This window comes from Aspergillus ibericus, assembly GCF_003184845.1.
Source record: "Aspergillus ibericus CBS 121593 unplaced genomic scaffold BO80scaffold_6, whole genome shotgun sequence".
Classification (NCBI taxonomy): Eukaryota; Fungi; Ascomycota; class Eurotiomycetes; order Eurotiales; family Aspergillaceae; genus Aspergillus; species Aspergillus ibericus.
The window spans coordinates 556207-574069 of NW_020292104.1; the positions used below are offsets into that span (position 1 = coordinate 556207).

At 46.8% G+C, this 17863-nt stretch overlaps 5 protein-coding genes across 5 annotated transcripts; 4 read left to right on the forward strand and 1 right to left on the reverse strand.

Annotated features, from left to right (window-relative positions):
* Positions 1–327: 327 nt before the first annotated feature.
* On the forward strand, positions 328–2810 carry BO80DRAFT_235377 (uncharacterized protein). The gene is made up of 2 exons (XM_025714505.1): positions 328–825; positions 888–2810. The coding sequence occupies exons 1-2, from the start codon at positions 560–562 to the stop codon at positions 2512–2514; spliced, it is 1893 nt and encodes a 630-aa protein (XP_025578713.1). The 5' UTR covers positions 328–559; the 3' UTR covers positions 2515–2810.
* On the reverse strand, positions 2405–6064 carry BO80DRAFT_422236 (rRNA-processing protein UTP21). Its single transcript, XM_025718776.1, has 5 exons — positions 5913–6064; positions 4319–5824; positions 4007–4264; positions 3290–3928; positions 2405–3209 (listed from the first exon to the last, which is right to left on the reverse strand). Exons 1-5 carry the CDS (start codon positions 6033–6035, stop codon positions 2622–2624), a joined length of 3114 nt encoding a protein of 1037 aa, XP_025578714.1. The 5' UTR covers positions 6036–6064; the 3' UTR covers positions 2405–2621.
* Positions 6065–7672: 1608 nt separating this feature from the next.
* On the forward strand, positions 7673–12255 carry BO80DRAFT_399768 (inositol polyphosphate kinase VIP1). Its single transcript, XM_025717480.1, has 3 exons — positions 7673–10572; positions 10623–11964; positions 12044–12255. Exons 1-3 carry the CDS (start codon positions 8142–8144, stop codon positions 12105–12107), a joined length of 3837 nt encoding a protein of 1278 aa, XP_025578715.1. The 5' UTR covers positions 7673–8141; the 3' UTR covers positions 12108–12255.
* A 198-nt stretch (positions 12256–12453) lies between these two features.
* BO80DRAFT_422237 (diacylglycerol/lipid kinase family protein) lies at positions 12454–14236 on the forward strand. Its single transcript, XM_025718777.1, has one exon. It carries the CDS (start codon positions 12610–12612, stop codon positions 14029–14031), a length of 1422 nt encoding a protein of 473 aa, XP_025578716.1. The 5' UTR covers positions 12454–12609; the 3' UTR covers positions 14032–14236.
* A 141-nt stretch (positions 14237–14377) lies between these two features.
* BO80DRAFT_399775 (lipase ROG1 family protein) lies at positions 14378–17751 on the forward strand (the record flags this gene model as incomplete). The annotated part of the gene is made up of 3 exons (XM_025717481.1): positions 14378–14782; positions 14878–15726; positions 15927–17751. Exons 1-3 carry the CDS (start codon positions 14592–14594, stop codon positions 17749–17751), a joined length of 2865 nt encoding a protein of 954 aa, XP_025578717.1. The 5' UTR covers positions 14378–14591.
* Between the last annotated feature and the right edge of the window lie 112 nt (positions 17752–17863).

Consider the following 17863-nt stretch of genomic DNA (forward strand, 5'->3'; position numbering starts at 1 on the left):
TTTTATAGAACTTTTTCAAGATTCTTTTCTTTTTCCAAAATATTCTTTTATTTCTTTAAAGAGTCTCTAAGATTTTTTTTCTTTTCTATAGACATAGAACCAGATAGGCTGGAGCAGGAATATTCTAGTCCTCAATAGCTGACAGGGTCTAACCCTTTTTACTAACTAGGCTATCTAGTAAAACACTATTACTCTAAGCCACTTGCTTAGAGTGCGTATCTTATAAACCCTATTCATGGAAGAGGTGAGTCATGTGAGGGGCTGAAGCCTTACAAGAGATCCTACTATAATTTTGATCCACACTTTTCTGCTAGGTAGGTATTGTTGCACCAACGAACCAATCAGATGCCATATTATGTGCACCAATCAGAACTCGCGGCTTTGGAAAGAAATGTGTGCTAACACGCTTCACAAGTAATCCAGTTATGGTGTTTTCCTGCGCGACCGCTATAGTTCGCCGTAGACAAGTGACCCAGTTCGGGGCAGCAACACACCCCAACGTCCGTTGAAGCTCAGCATTGAACTTAGATGTTTAGCTTCTATCTCATGATCGTCCAGCATGGGGGTACCATTTCTCACCCGTCATTTATACCCATTTGCGGAGTCAGTTGTGTTGGGGGATAATCCAGACACGCCGCAGAGCCCAATGCCGTGTGCTAGAGATGTCGTGATAGACGGACCAAGTCTTGTGTATCATGTTTCTATGCGCTTATTATCGCGGTGTGATCCTGGCATCCAATACCCTCACCTACAGCCAACATGCGACGAAGTAAGTTGCGCAGTCATGATGTATCTCCTACAATTGACCATCCTTGGTGTAAAAATGTACAGTATATGATATCGTGGCTATTCTTAAATGCTTCTCTAGTGAAACTGATAGGTAGCAGACATAACATATTTTTCGATGGGGCACTCCCTGCTCAAAAACGGCATACGCGTCTTGCTAGACTAGAGAGGTCAAGAAGAAAGCTCGAGTTGCTCCGGTCTAAATCACCGTACGGCTTTCAGAGATCTGATAGCTCACAAAAAGCTCGAACAATCAACTTCGAGACTGTTCTCCAGAGGCGGGCTCTACCTGCAAAGTTCAATAATATTCCCGAAAGCCCTTTCATTGTCCCTGCAGTGTTCGAAGATCTCAAACATCGATGGTGCAGAAAGAATATTGCCAGCGTCGCCAACGATGTCCCAGGCCTAGACATTGCTTCCTTGGATGATTTCCCATGGGCAGATATCGTGGCGATGGTTCCAGGTGAAGCGGACATGTATTGTGCTCAGCGTGCTAGGCTCATAGGTTCTGTTATACTTACCAATGATTCGGATCTCTTACTTCATGATCTTGGGTCCCTCGGATCTGTCGTGCTCTTGGATTCCGTCGAACTAGGAGTATGCAGTGTCTCTTCGCCCCAACGCCTACAAATACGGGCTCTAAGATTATGTCCAGCCCAGGTCGCCCATCGGCTAGGCACAGTCAATCTGCTTTCTTTGGCTTATGAGTTGAAGACCCACCCGGATACTGGAATAAGACAGCTAATACAGCGTTCAAAATACATAGACGGGTCCCCAGAATATATTTCAGGGTTTCGTCTATTTGCGGAGGAGTACGAGAGCAATCCGAGCTTTGAGCGGGAAGCTGCATGTCTAAGCTATCCCCAATGTTTTGATCCAAGAATTTCTGAGTTGTTCTCTCTCTACAGAGGATGGGGAGCTCAAAGATTCGAGGGACCCCCGCACATGTATCTTCTCGTTCTGAATGAAGATCCTACGAGACAGTGTGCATGGGTCCAAGGCAAGGTGTACAGAGTCATGGGGTATTCCGCCCTTAATATGTCGTACGCCATCAACGAAAGGTATTCCTTTGTCGATGAGTATGTAAGGCGAGGAGGTAGAATTACAGCTGATCGTATCTCAATGAGAGATAAGAAGTGGATTATGATGGAAGTTCGATCACTGTCTACTCTTTTGAACACAGTACGTGATCATTTGGGAATTGATATGAAATCTCCAATTTACTGGAGAATGTTCGCGCTCTATGTGATATACGACGGGCAGACAGGGCCCCCAGCTCCCAGCAAGGAGCATCTAACGCGATTTCTCAGACTCGGTTACATGGGCAAAAAGTTGCATTGGACCGATATCCATCTCCTAGCCCAGATGCAGTCCGTGCTATATTCCCTCAGAATTCTCAAGCAGTTACTTGGGTTTGCAGATTTCAGTGGCGACCAAACCATTCAAACAGATTCCATCTTGGATAGCTTACCCCCCCTTTATATTCTGATGCGGTCGGCACGCGAGATGGCCGAGGAATTCTCCATCGGGTGCTCTGTCAGTGAACTTGTGAGTCGATTCGTTCACCTCCTGGGACAAAGCCCGTACAGCGAAGACGCTGCCAATTGTGAGACAGACTGGTGTGAGTATGCAGATGATTCTGCAGAAATCAATGAATTCTGTGCTATCAGAGCTAGTCTCCCACCGAAGACTCCGTCAAACATATATGAACTTCTTTCACAGGAGTAATTATATACATTTCTGTTCCTTCGAAATATCACTTGATCTTTTAGTTGAAAATGTTAAAACAACAATCGGTCTAGGTTACGTAGAAGTCATCACGAAAATGTATACAGTCAACGTGTAGACCGCAAGAATCCCACAACTCCTCTGCAGTATCCAACCAGGCCAGCTAAACGCTGTGCCTCTTGTTGTAGAGCCCGTTTCCATTCGGCCAGGGCAGCCTTCAAAGCGTTGTCCTCGGCTGCATCAGAACTAGAACAGTCTGCCACGATATCGGCATGTATTCTCAGAAAGACCGCCATCCAAGCATTGACGACTTCAAAGTCCTTTCTCAGTCCCAAGCGCGAGGATAGGGCAGTCACAAAGGCGGATAATTCGGAGTAACCTTCTCTCAACTTTAGATCTAGAGACCTGATTTCAAGATCTGCCTTTGCGGGTGGCATGCCCTTTAAGTGTTCAATAAAGGGGCCAAAATCTCCAGACACATATCCCGAATGAAGGAGACTGGTGAACCGCGTAATTGCAATACCAGCAGTACTATTGGAACCGTGCATTTTGGAGATTCGCGAGCGCTCAGCAACAGCAGTACCTTGAGTTGTTATATCAAGTTCTCCATCTGGTGATGCCTGTTCAGGAGCAGTCGGGAGAAAAAAAGGTGCTTTTTGAGGGACTTTCGGGGGGTCTTTAGGCTTGTTCCGTTCCTAGTTAAAGTTAGAAGCAGCCCATAAATCACGAACAAAGATACAAATCTGTAACAACTAGGAGAAGGGGCATAGACTACCTTGATTAAGTTCAACTGGAGCAAGGTTTGCCATTTGCTCTTAGGAACTATACTAAGAGTAACCAAGTCTCCATTGAGCTGCTCGATGGACGGTAATGGGCCCTCTATTTCGGATTGTTCAAGTTCCTCCGCGAAGGCTGCCTCGATAACCCCAGGACCGTCTTCATTGGAAGACGCAGGGATACAAACATCACCGATGAGGTGATCGTCCACGTTCCGGGTTGAGATAGGTATAAACAAGCTTTTGTTGGACCAAAGGCTGATACCAACCCCGTCTGCATGTGCAGTAGCCAAGAACTCACCTGTAGATGACATCGCCAGAGAAGTACACGTACTTGAGACGCGGAAAACGTCAATGAGATGCCCCGTCGGCAAATCCCAGACGCGTATTGTAGAGTCCATGGAAGCAGCGATTACCCAACGTCCATCGTTCGAGAACGTAAAGTCATTTATCTGCCCAACACAGCCCCAAAATTCACGAATGACTTTCTTAGTCTCCACGTCAACAACACGGATTGAAAGGTCGTCACAGCTGAATGCAACAAGCTCGTTTGTGTGACTAGTTCGAAGTCCATTAATGGATGTCATAGGATCCCAGTTAAGCTGATCGACGAGCAGTCCAGACATAAGGTCCCAGAACTAATTATATCAGAAATTAAATCTCAGTAAGCCTCCATACCGAGAAAGAGGGAAGGGGATAAGACGATTTGACCCTACCTTGACTTTACCGTCGAGTCCACAACTAACAATAGTTCGATTCAGCCCATCGATCATGAGACCAGTGACGGCCTTCGTGTGTTTCATATCATGGGTGTCAGAGACATGCCGAATATTAGACATATTTTTCGAGTTCCCCTTTAAACTGGCTGGCGGAAAGCTTTGTCTGTACAAACCAGACTGCATGTTAAACATATCTATGGCACCACCCGCTGATCCGATCATAGCAAAAGTTCCGCAACGCGAAATCGCAACGCTCTATCATAAGCAGGTTAGAGATGATCTATCAAGGTTTCAAGACCATTTGCTTACCTTGACTTCAGTTTTATCGCTGGTCTCGAATGCCCAACGCCCGGCTTTCTTTTTACCCCAGAACCAGGTCCGAGCATATTTATCCCCACGATGGCCAGTCACTATACTTTCCCAGCCCGTCTTGCTAGAATCGTCTGCCCTTGTAGCTTTTGGATTCGCCCAAATGGGGCCAGATGTCGTGTTTCCCATTCCGCCATCACGGTTCAGGGTGCAGGCAATACACGTGATTTCGGGTGCTCGGAAGTTGCCATCCATGTAAGTCTCGGTGGTTCCATCACGAGCACTAGAGGTGACCATTCTTTTGGACCTGTGTTCCACGGCTCCTTGGGAGATTTCAGTGTTTTGGCTATCTTTCCGTACACTGAAGCCCCAAAGGCTGCAGTCCTTGCTCGCGCTCAGTAACCATTTACCACTCAACTCAGAGCCATCGGATGCCGAAGGCAAAAAGCTAAGCGTCGTAATGGCAGTTGAATGCCCGCTCCTTGAATGAAGAGGCCTTGGAATATACGAAAACGGAATTTCGTCAAATATCCATGTCCTGAGAGAATTGTCTCCCCCTGATGAGACCATCACTGGCTGACCATCCAGAAACTGTATGTGACTTATTCCTGTTCCTGACTCGCCGGCGAGTGTCCGATGTGCTCGACGCAGAACCCCCACCGCCCTGCCTCCGTTGTTCAGATCCCATATAGTTATGTCACCACTATCCATGCAAGCTGTCGCCATCATGCCAGAATCACGGCCGTGTTCGCCGGCTCCTAGACCATCCTGTCGAAAAGCGATAGAGGTAACGCAGGACATTTGTTGTGAGTCCGTTTGCAGAGAAACGACACGCCGGCCCGTTTCGATGTTACAGATTGATAGCGCGCCCCCCTTATGCGCGATGGCAATAAGAGAAAGCACGGGACTCGGTTGAAGAGCAGTCACTGCACCTGCTTGTGGAGACACTGGCAGCATCGAATATATTAGCCTTCCTGTCTTCACATTCCAAATATCAACCTTCCCATCGCATCGGCCGACAAAAATTTTGTTGAGATAGGTCGGCATGTTGCATATTTGCCCAGTATATACCGCTTCCTCAGAAAGACTTTTGACGCGCTGAGGACTGAGAGTGGTATAGTGCTGATATGATGCATTTTTCCAAACTTGAATGCACTTGCTGCTGCAACCAACAATCCAGGAACCGAAAACGAGCAACCGGTCAACAGGCTCGGAAAACCCTGGAGGTGCTTCTAGAGATGCAACTTTTTTTCCGCGCTTGAAAACCCAAATGCCTCCTGCTGATCCGGGGCGAATGTTTCCCCATGCCGCAAAGATTTTATCCTGCCAAGCAAAAGTAGCAGTAATAATCTCCGGTGTCTGGGGTCTGCTAATAAAGACCAAATTGAGACCTCGTTTCAAATCATAGGTTTGCAAGCTGCGCCCTACAGACGTAGTAATCTGGAAAGTCGCTTTGCCCAGGCGCACACAAGTGAAGGGAACCTCGGTAGATACTAGTCCTAATGCCTGATAAAAACAATCAAAAAACTTGAAAAATAAAGCGTCCGCGCTGCTAGGAGACTGCGGGCAAAATGGTCGGAGTAGCTTCGCTTACCCGGTAAGAAGAAAATATTTTAGACCCAGATGCGTGCGATTGTCGTCCGACGTCTTGACTGATTGTTCGCTTTTGCCTTTTCGCAAGAGGCAGATCAAAGCCATCATTATTTGAAGACGGCATCGTGCAAGGCTCAGATGCACAAACTTATGCCATATATAACTGAAGGAATCAAACCTACTATGTAAGTAGGTACCAAAAGGCATGTTTGAGACGGAATTAGTATATCTCCGGATCGCGAAAAAGTCTTTTCATTGGCCCGACATATCATTGCTACGGAGTAGATACTCATTACACAGTATGGGCGCAATCCATCCATTGTTTCCAATGGTACCGTTACTTACTTCTTAGGCAATAGGTGTATTGTCATTTATCTCCGTAGTAGTCCGTAGCTGCAGGTGAAAAAGAGCTTATCAGCAACCGAACCAGTAAATGATCTTTGTCTTATTTGGAAACTAAATCTTTCATGGAGTAGGTATACAGATTTGTAATAGGACACAATACCCTAGGTCAGCCAGGATTTACAAAAAGTCATCGTATAAGAAGGCCGGTGGATTGTGCTATATTGTTATCCAAATCCCAAATTCCGGGTGGTTACTCCGTACAGAATGAGATATTACTCTCTACACACATAGATGGCATCTGGAAGTATACCTATGGAGTGTAAACACGAGTTATTGCTAATATACAAGAGGTAGTGCCATGGAACATACTGGATTTTGTAGAACTTTTGAAGGTGCTCACTACCTATAATTTGATGAATCTGATGATAATGAATGGTCCTTATAAACCAATCCCTTTTGAATAATTTGCACGCTGGTCCTTTAATATAGGTGCAGGCAAGTTCTAAGTTATCTCAACCTACGTACGGAGCAGGACTCCTCCATATCAGTACATGATGTAGAATCTGGCATCCTGCGAGGCATTGGAATCTTCTGCAGATTTGTTAGGTTCTATATGTTTGAACTGTACGGAGTACTTAGAGAATAACTTGCCTGAAGGAGTGGTAATACATCTTCGAAATAAGTCTGATTATAAAGGGTTCCCTTTGAGGGGTAGTCAGAGCATCTTCACCCATGCTGAGGTCTGTGAAACTCAAAGTATTACACTCTTTCCTACGATGGATGAGCCCTTACTCTATATTTATGATCAAAACACGATTTCTGCAATATTTTACTAAGGATTTATGACAATACGAAAATGGATTAGCATAGCATTCTTTAATTGATACCTCTTAACTAGTGTTTTCCTATCTTCACGGTAAGGAATCACTGTTGAGTTATAACAGGATAGTACGGAGCAACACCATTCTTATATAACCCATGTCTGAGGTCAGTAAAGTAGACCCACTGGTGCTGTGTAGAGTATGAACTTTTTCGTCTGTCTTCTTTGTACTATTATATCTTATCATAAATCATGCTGAGCTCAAGCATCTTTCACCATAGTCTACTCCGTATACTGTGAGGTGCTTTTTGTGTGGCAATCATTCATTTTATCTTGCTGATTTAAGGCTGGTGTTTCCCTCTTCTTACCATTCGTCTGTTATGTTAGGTAAGTTTCTCAGTATAGAAGTAAATCAAGTTGTGTTCCTTACATTTCATTGAAGAAATGTAGCACAATAGCCTAATGCAATGATCAATACATTCAAGTTACAATACCACACACAAACAATGATTGGGAGTACTGCATGGTGCTGCTATCCAGTAATAGTGCAAAACTTTTCACACAATGGACCAGAACCAATCATAATCTCTACATAACTGGATAATAGGCTAGTAGTCTCCTACTACCGGCCTTTGCTCTTTCAATGTTCTATGTTCGTCTGGGTTAGAGTCAGAATTGTCGACATTTTGGAGTTTAAGTTTGCTGTTTGCCTGTGGTCGCAACCAAATACCTCAGACTGGATCCATCATATCGAGGAAGGAAGGCTATTACCCACAGCTTATGGTTGCCCTTTCAAGATACCATACGAATCAAGTTCGAGGTACGCCGCCACCGCGATCGCCAGCACCCAAAAAAAAAGAGGAAAGGGAAGAGGGAGCCCGTGCGATTAGAATCTTCCCCCAGGAATGGGAATAACTAGTAACTACGTCACTGAAAACCGACTTTGTCATCTGTCGATTCTTCCCGTGGCCACAGCTCCGCCAGCTAGCTTCTACCAGAATTTGATCAGGTGTTTCAATTCATGATAGTCCAACATCTTTGCCCTAACCTATAGCCTTATACTCAATGGATTTCAGGGGGCCCAACAATTGCTCCTCTGATAATCTTGATCCTACTGGCGCCAGCATGGAAGCAAAGCCGAATTCTCTAGCATCATCACCGAGTGCAGGTTCCGATCGGACAGGCAAAGGCCCTTTCAGCCTACTATACGAACCCACAGCCTCGGGCTCTTCAAAGAGCAATTTGAATGACGCACAAGGCCGCAGACCCAAGTCGCACAAGTCTGATGCTCCTTCGGATCATTGTAACGCTGGGCAAGTTCCAAACTCTTCAACCCGCTCATCCAGCCGAGCACCCAGAAGGCTAAGTGGGAGCACAGCCGCCAGCTCCATCAGTGAAGCCGAAGTTTCTGAAATACCGCAGCTAGGGAGGATCGGTGTCTGTGCTCTGGATGTGAAAGCACGCAGCAAACCTAGCCAAAATATTCTCACGCGTCTTCAATCCAAGGGTGGGTTTGAAGTTATCGTCTTTGGTGATAAGGTGATTCTTGATGAAGCTGTAGAGAATTGGCCTGTGTGTGAATACCTGATAGCATTCTTTTCTGATGGATTCCCATTGGACAAAGCCATCGCTTATGCTAAACTTCGGAAACCGTTTTGCGTCAACGACTTGCCTATGCAGAAGGTGTTATGGGACCGGCGGCTCTGTTTGAAAATACTAGATCAGATGAGTGTCCCGACGCCCAAAAGATTAGAGGTTAACCGAGACGGCGGACCTACGCTGGAATCCCCAGAAATTGCCGAGCATGTATATAAACTGACAGGGGTGAAACTTGAGGGTTCCAGCGACGGAACTGGTGGAGGAGCCTCAAGGACAATGAGCGTGAGAATGTCTGACGATGGCGATGCTCTAATTGTGGATGGCAAAGTTTTCAGAAAGCCTTTCGTCGAGAAGCCGGTAAACGGCGAAGACCACAATATCCATATATATTTCCCCAACGACCAACAGTACGGTGGTGGTGGTAGGAGACTTTTCCGAAAGGTCGGGAACAAAAGCTCTGAATACGACCCCGATCTTGTTGTTCCAAGATCGGTGGCAGAGAAAGACACAAGCTACATTTATGAACAGTTCCTGAGGGTCGATAATTCTGAAGACGTCAAAGCCTACACGGTCGGACCGGATTTTTGTCACGCAGAGACACGAAAGTCTCCTGTGGTTGACGGACTCGTTCGCCGCAACACCCATGGCAAGGAGCTCAGGTACATCACCAAATTGAGCAAGGAGGAAGCAGCCATTGCTTCCAAAATATCGAATGGATTTGGTCAAAGAATTTGCGGATTTGACATGCTCCGTGTGGGAGAGAAAAGCTATGTGATTGATGTAAACGGCTGGAGTTTTGTCAAAGACAATAATGATTATTACGACAAATGCGCTAGCATTTTGAGAGACGCCTTTCTAAATGAGAAGCGCAAATGCGAAGGGATCCTGGAGCCTACTGATACTCTTCCTTCGGATTCTGGTCATCCATGGAGGCATTCTATCTCCCACAGACATACCCTAAAGACCCTGCTGAAATCGCCAAGTGCATCGAAGCTACACGGAAACCAAACAGGTCCTAGAAGTCCTGATACAGGCTCGTCGGACTCCATTGCTACGAGGCCAATAACTTCATCATCTGCTGAGAGAATCGACAATGGAAACAGCCATGTAGATCCTAATGGGCTAGAGAAACTCGCGAACTCAAGGGCCTATGCCGCGCAAAATTCCAAGTCGCCTATCTTGACAATGGATCCGCCTTCCCAAGGGCCACCGCCACCGCCAGCTTCCAAACACTCGTGGAAGCTCAAGGGAATGGTGGCAGTTATCAGACACGCAGACCGTACACCCAAACAGAAGTTCAAGTTCACCTTCCACAGCCAGCCTTTCATCGACTTGCTGAAAGGTCATCAAGAAGAAGTGGTGATCAAGGGTGAAGCCGCATTGGCAAGTGTCTCCCATGCTGTCAAAGTTGCTATGGAGCAAAAACTCGAAGACATGGAAAAACTGAGATTACTCCGTACATCTCTAGAGAGAAAAGGTGGCTGGCCAGGGACAAAGGTTCAAATCAAACCCATGTTTCGCAAGCGAAAACCGGAAGAACTACGTGGGCAATCATCGTCGGCCCTTCCGACATCACCTACCGATCCACCCCAAGAAGAGTCTTCTATACCTATCCACAACCAGTCTTCCTCAGAAAACGATCAACTAAGCCGACCTCAGACGCGAAGTGACTCAATATCTGGTGCAACTTTCTCGAGATTCTCTGCTGCAGAAAATGACTTGATCCTGGATAAGCTGCAGCTCGTAATCAAATGGGGAGGGGAACCCACACATGCAGCACGCTATCAATCACAGGATTTGGGGCTTAACATGCGTGATGATCTAAAGTTAATGAACAAAGAGGCGTTGAATAATGTCCGTATTTACACAAGCTCAGAACGAAGAGTGAGCACGAGTGGTAAGTCAGCACGCTGGTCTTTTTGAATCCAATCTGATTAGACCATATAGCTCAAATTTGGGCTTGCTCTTTTCTCGATCAAAAGGAACTTCCCGAAAACTTTATACAAGTACGGAAAGATCTTTTGGACGACTCCAATGCTGCAAAAGATCTCATGGATAAGGTCAAGAAGAAGCTAAAGGTGCTTCTGAGAGAAGGATCCGCGCCCTCGCAATTTACATGGCCGAAGGATAATATCCCGGAGCCATCAATCGTTCTGGCTACCGTTGTCGAACTGATGAAATACCACCGAGATATTATGAGACACAACTTCCGAAAGTTGGAAGGATCATCATCTCTATCTGCAGCAACGAATGGTATAGATGATAACAGTACATTTTCCCCCCAGCCTAACGTGGGATGCGAGACACCTTTGTCTTCTATCCAAGGACGGTGGTGTACTGGGGAGGATCCCATGCTTTTCAAAGAAAGGTGGGAGAAGCTCTTCGCCGAGTTTTGTGATACCGAGAAGGTCGACCCCAGTAAGCTTTCTGAGCTCTATGACAGCATGAAGTTTGATGCGCTTCATAATCGGCAATTTCTAGAGTGGGTCTTCATGCCGCCTGATAGCGATGACAGCGATGATGATGATGATGATGATGAAAAATATGGTCATAGCTTGAAGAAATCCAAGAGAGATGATACCCTCGGAGATACGGGACTCGGCCATGACAAAAATGAAGAGCATACAGAGGGTTCGCATTTCGCGCATCGATTCGGATGGAAAAAGCGTATGCATGCACTTGAATTAATGCCACACTTCAGGGCCCTTGATGACAGCTATGACCACTACTTCAAGTTGTATCCTGGCTCCAGTCCGACGAAGGCCAAAATAGATGGGAGACTTTCGAAGTTAAGAGAGCTATACAAGCTCGCTAAGGTACTCTTTGACTACGTGACCCCACAAGAGTATGGAATCACGGACACAGAGAAACTGGAGATTGGCCTCTTGACCTCCTTGCCGCTCCTTCAGGGTATCGTCAGAGACCTAGAAGAAGTTCAGGCCTCGCCTGACGCGAGGTCTTTTTTCTATTTCACTAAGGAATCCCATATCTACACCCTTCTTAACTGCATCTTGGAAGGAGGCATCCAGACCAAGATAGCCAGGACCGCTATCCCTGAGCTGGACTACTTATCTCAAATTTGCTTTGAACTTTACGAAGCCAAGGATTGTGAATCGTCGACAAATTCCTATTCGATTCGGATATCAATCAGCCCTGGATGCCATGCTTTCGACCCCCTAGATGTGCAGCTTGACTCCAGACATGCCATTGGATGCGCCCCAAGAAGGAGTTTGACTGCCCATCATGATTGGAAAGAGGTTATAGAAACTCTGAAGGCAAGATTTGACACGTAAGATACTCACCCTTGAATGACTATATTTGCAACTACAGACAGCAGCAGCAGCAGATTAATCGTTATTATTTTCCAGGGTCAAGCTCCCAAAGACATTCATTGCGGTGAACCTTAGTGACAAGCACGGATCAACCTCTTGATGAGCGTTTCGGCGGGAGTTCCGGAGGAGACCCTATTCGCCCATCATAGAAGATTATGGCTATACATTGGCTTCTCTGTGTCCCTATTTCCGGTATGAGACGGTGGTTTCACGAGTCTGTTTACGATGCCAAATACTATATCTATCACAATGTGACAAGTAGTTGTCAGTATTTCAAGTGTGGTAGGGTATACCTTAGCAAGCACGTTATCACTTGAGACTCGCGAGTAATAAGTAGTACGGGGTAGACACTCCGTAGTTGGTGCCTACTCCGTGTCATTAGTATGACATGCTAGCCTTAGTGCACCCCGCTAATCTCCCACATGTACCTAGCCTTTTCCACTAAAGAAGCTGGCAATAAACCACCTTTTGTGTAAAGAGCACACTGTCTACCTTAGCGGGCCTCTTCTCTAATATCTAATTCATCTAAGATCCTTTCCCCTTTGCTTTTAACGCCTTTCATACCTTTTTGCTAGCGAAGGTCCCAGCGATATCTACCTAGCATGACCCCCCCTGCCGTTGTTTATAATACCGATGATGGGTGCTTTGACTGCAATCCATGCAGCGACAGTATCCGATTCAAATCTGATCAATCCCAGAAAGAAACAACAATTGCTGTTGCAAACATCATTTGTATAGTTCCCAAAGATAACTGCGGGGAAACAGTGTATTCTCTGCTATATCTTCGGAATGACGCGGAGGCAACCGGCATCAAAGATGAACGTCTGTTACTAGACAACATCCTGCTAGCTACAGTACCTAAGCCGTTGGCAGAGCGCTACTTGTATGCGCAGCTGCCGCCACACCTGTGTCCCTCCGGATCTAGAAGGGGAAGCATGGATATCATCGTGTCTACGACGTCCGGAACAGGGACAGGAGCGAGCTTCTTTAACAATATTCTACGACCGCTACTGTCACATCTCGGTGTAAACGAGTATAAAACTCACGAGACTCAATCGACACAAACTATCACCGAACTCTGCAACGCAAAGTTTATCCCTCGTGCCAGCGAAAGACTTCCGCAGACCATTATCCTTCTCTCGGGTGATGGAGGCCTGACCGACATGATTGACGCCTTCCACAGTACTCTAGATAGCCTCACTGTTCCCCCAACCATTGCTCTCATCCCGATTGGAACGGGTAATGCTATGGCAAACTCGTTAGGGTTATTGGCATGTCCAGCAGCTGGGTTGGTAGCTTTGCTGCGCGGGACGCCAGCAAGCATACCTACTTTTGCTGCCGAATTTTCACCGGGGGCGCGATATATCATTGACGAGGGCCGCCAAAGAGTCCCCATATTACGCATGAGCGATGACGGACACCCCAGGGTTTACGGTGGCGTTGTTGCCAGCTGGGGTATGCACGCTGCATTGGTTGCCGACAGTGACACTCTGGAATATCGCAAATTCGGGGCCGATAGATTCAAACTAGCTGCAAAAGAGATACTTTATCCTTCCGACGGTACAGAGCCTCACAAGTTTAGAGGCGCTGTCACTCTTTTCAAGAAAGACAACCAGACTCAGAGCAAGCATGAAGAGCTCCTGAGGCGCAAAGAGCATATGTATGTGCTAGCGAGTCTTGTCTCGAATCTTGAAAAAGACTTCATGATTTCTCCTCTGTCCAGACCTTTGGATGGCCGTCTTTGGATGGTTCACTTTGGGCCAATGTCACCATCAAGTGTCATGCAAGTAATGACTTCTGCATACCAAAGGGGCCAGCACGTAGGCAACGAGAGCATCTCCTACGAGGAGATCGAAGGATTCCGGATTGAACTTGGCGAATTGGATGAAAGATGGAGGCGAATCTGTATCGATGGTAAGATCATCATTGTTGAAACCGGGGGTTGGGTGAAGGTACACAAAGATCCTAAAAGACTCCTGAACATCCTCCTGCTGCAAAATTCCCCACACCAATGCAATAACTGAAGTCTTATGACTTCCGGTTACTTCTGGTAGTACTAACGCAATGATGAGTGATCAGCAGAGAGTAACTAATTAGTCGGCTTGTTGGTTCAATTAGGAAATACACGGACGTGCGATTTTTGAACAAATTTAAGGCCATAGTATTATCATTATGGTGGCATAAATCGCCCTTAAAAGAATTAATGGACCATATCTTTAGCTGCTGTCATGCTAAGGTTTTAGATACTAGGCAGTACTCCGTACTCTACTCCATGCGTCCATAGGAACGAAAGGCGGTAGGCCATGTTAGCGTCCGCCCCTATCTACGGAGTACGGAGCACTACTTTAGATTTAGATGCCCGTTGATTTAGGGGATAATGCCCGTGGAGTAATAGAGATGTCGGGCTGCAAAACAACACATAACTTACATCGATTTTCAGTCCATCATCGATAGGCTCCCAATAAAACACAAGCAGTATTAATGAGGCTGGTCATAGCAGTCGTCGCCAGATTCATATCATCTAACCATCGAAGTACACAGTGTCAGCCATTGTCTATGATGGGAATAGTTATATTCAGATCCCATGTTCATATCTCCGCGAACTTATTCAGCATCGCAAACACCAGACCGAGGAGTATACTTGGCCACCAGTGAGAATCAACTGAGGTACCAAACGCTTCAAGGGTGGCGTGCAGACTCGACACTTGCTAGTCAGACTCCTGAAATGCTGCTGATCCATCAGGCTGGCAGTGTTCGCGTGGGTGAGGTTGTCAGGTCTGTAGTTCACTCCCTCTCTTCAGTGCCTTTCCTGGGTATTGATTAAATAACCCATCCTTGAACAACTCAATACTGACCTGCCAATAAATCAGATACACGTTGACGTACACACCTGCAGTGGATAACATCCGTCCCACGCCGGCTAAGCTATACGTCAAAGTCAAGAATACCTCTGCACTCCCCCTGCGGGCAGCATATCTCCATGGCCCTTATAGCCTTTATGCATCATGCTATCCATCTACGTTTAGTCCGAATAACAGCGCCAGGACACAAGGAATAGAGACAATCCCGCAGTATGAGCCGTACCTGAAGGCCGGAGGCACTTGGTATGCGACCCTGAATGTACCGCAGAATGCTGGCCGAAGCCAAGGGGCGTCAAACTCAGAAATCGAGTCTCAAGAAAATACGACCTGGATCATTGAAGTGATCTCTCAAGTGGTGTTCTCTAACACAGCAACCGTCAACTTCGAGCTTCTAGTCGGACGTGATGAAACTTCGGTAGAATCACTATGTGCCAGTGACTCACTCATTACCGGGCTTCCCAAGGCTGCTCAGCTAAGTGATCACTGGTCATCAGAGACAAAAGGCAAGCAGGTGCTTGCTACCAAAGGCGTCTACTCTCGGTCTATCACTTTACTGATAGATGATACTGCTAGTCTCTGGAATACACCTCATCTTCCATCTTCGGGGTCTGCTCAGGGGCAGACGATGGAAATTGGAACTGAACGTGGCTCGGCACATGAGCCACAAAAACCTGATATTACAAAGAAAATTCACCTTGTTGTGTTGACTCATGGACTTCATAGCAACTTGGGAGCAGATATGCTCTACCTGAAGGAAAGTATCGATGCCTCAGTCAAGATAGCAAAGGATGGGGCCAAGAACGACAGCCACAATCACGGTAGCCAGAATAACTCTGGGGAGTCACCTGCAACAGAAAGGTAAGCAAATCGTTTGATGTAAATCCTGCAGTTCTCTGTGTAACCCCTCCTACGCCTGGTTCTAGCATTAGTCTTTGCCCCTTTCTTTCTTTCGCTCTTAATTCTCTATCCTGTCATTTCTATCATAAACCCTTCCTGATCTTCTACTGTTATCTCTTTGACAGGTTATATCCACATAGAAATAGTGCTAACCTAGGTAGTAGTAAGACGCATTTGGAAGACCACGATGACGAGGAAGTCATAGTAAGGGGATTTCCTGGAAATGCGACTCGCACAGAACGCGGAATACAGTACCTTGGCAAGCGCCTCGCAAAATATGTTCTGCAAATGACACGCCCAGAACGACCCTTCGTGTCCTCAAAAGTTACAGGAAAAACTTCCGCGCCATTCTCACCGTGGAAACGAGCAACGGGAGAGCCTAACGAATCTTGTGATGGTTACGCAGAGCAGCCCATTTGTGGGAACGGTGCCTATCAGGTCACCAGTATCAGCTTTGTTGGTCATTCACTCGGGGGTCTCGTTCAAACATACGCCATTGCATATATCCAGAAACATTTCCCTGATTTCTTCGATAAAACCAGGCCAGTCAACTTCATAGCCCTGGCGACCCCGTTCCTTGGTCTCAGCAACGAGAACCCTGTGTATGTTCGCTTTGCCCTAGATTTAGGACTTGTCGGTAGGACAGGCCAGGACTTGGGGCTTAGTTGGACAGCACCCAGAATAAGAAGTGGCTGGGAGACTATAATAGGGGGGAGGGGTAATTCCATAAACTCTCGAGGACATCCAGACGCTCGATCTAAGCCCTTGCTGAGGGTTCTCCCTTGCGGGCCTGCTCATGAAGTTCTCTCGAAGTTTCAGCGCCGCACAATCTACTCCAACGTGGTCAATGACGGAATAGTACCTCTGCGGACGTCTTGTCTGCTCTTCCTTGACTGGAAAGGCCTTGACCGTGTCGAGAAAGCTAGGAGGGAGAATGGCATCGTTGGCACAATGGCCGAATGGGGCTGGGCAGAATTAACGGGTGCTAATTCCAAGTCTCCACGGACCCAGCTGGCGAGTGAGTTAGAACTGGCAGATGTTGGTGATCAAAGCAGCAATGTAAATGGAACTCGACCAGGGTTCGGCCCCCCCTCACGGCAGGATGTCACAGTCGCTGCTGGCGTCAATAGCTTGTCAGCTGATAACCGAACTCTTGAGCCCCATCAATATCCGGCTTGTGTCGAAAGCGATGCAGATTTCATACGGAAGGAGGACCTGCCTCAATCTACGCCAATGAGCCCATTAACCAAGATATTTTCGATCTTGCGACCGAAGGAGACAGCGAAGACATATCCTGGAAATAAACATATGAGGATATACAAGCGAAGCCAAACGATTGACACGCTTCATGATGATATGGAAATATCTCCTACCAGTTCCTATATCCGGGGGTCGCCTGCTGCAAACCAAGTTCATGATAATGGGCCTCATACGCCTCCGCAAACCACGTTCTTCGAATCAGCTAGTGACCTCCTTATGCCGCCTCTGCCACCCACAGAATTTTTCGTTGACCCCACGTCGAGACCAAAAACCATATTTCACGACCGAGTCTATAATCCTGAGGATATGCCACCCCCAATGGCTTCTAAGCGGCGTGCATTGACATTAGGGTCTTTGCAACATAAAGCATCAAATGCACGGCCTGCCTCGAGAGCGGAATCCCAGGACAAGCCACATCCTGCCAATGAATTTGAAAATGGTCTCAAACTTGAGGAGAAAATTGCCAGGGCTTATCACCGTGACTTGTCGTGGCGCAAGGTTCTTGTCCGCCTTGAGCCTGATGCCCATAATAACATCATTGTACGGCGGATGTTCACAAATGCATATGGCTGGCCAGTGGTGCAACACCTTGTCGATACTCACTTTGGGCATACATCTGTAGCCCGGTCCAATAAGGCATCTGAACGAGGTATTGAAAAGCCTAGTATGTCTGTAGCGGAAACTGGCGTTTCGAAAAATGGCGCCGGAGTTCAGGGTTCAGGCTGAAAGTATCATCCTTTGTGGATGAAGACAGGACGCGCTAATTTTCCGCTCGATGCCGTTATTCAATAGCTGATTCCATTTGCAAGGCTGAATGCAGGTGCCAGGTTAGGCCTCG

Bases quoted from the DNA above. Each gene is read 5' to 3' on its own strand.
- BO80DRAFT_235377 (XM_025714505.1), top strand. From the start codon at position 560: ATGGGGGTACCATTTCTCACCCGTCATTTATACCCATTTGCGGAGTCA. The intron at 826-887 runs GTACAGTATATG...GATAGGTAGCAG, and splicing joins ACCATCCTTGGTGTAAAAAT to ACATAACATATTTTTCGATG.
- BO80DRAFT_422237 (XM_025718777.1), top strand. From the start codon at position 12,610: ATGACCCCCCCTGCCGTTGTTTATAATACCGATGATGGGTGCTTTGAC.
- BO80DRAFT_399768 (XM_025717480.1), top strand. From the start codon at position 8,142: ATGGATTTCAGGGGGCCCAACAATTGCTCCTCTGATAATCTTGATCCT. The intron at 10,573-10,622 runs GTAAGTCAGCAC...TAGACCATATAG, and splicing joins ACGAAGAGTGAGCACGAGTG to CTCAAATTTGGGCTTGCTCT. The intron at 11,965-12,043 runs GTAAGATACTCA...ATTATTTTCCAG, and splicing joins CTGAAGGCAAGATTTGACAC to GGTCAAGCTCCCAAAGACAT.
- BO80DRAFT_422236 (XM_025718776.1), bottom strand. From the start codon at position 6,035: ATGCCGTCTTCAAATAATGATGGCTTTGATCTGCCTCTTGCGAAAAGG. The intron at 3,929-4,006 runs GTAGGGTCAAAT...TGATATAATTAG, and splicing joins GACTCGACGGTAAAGTCAAG to TTCTGGGACCTTATGTCTGG. The intron at 3,210-3,289 runs GTAGTCTATGCC...AACTTTAACTAG, and splicing joins TCCAGTTGAACTTAATCAAG to GAACGGAACAAGCCTAAAGA.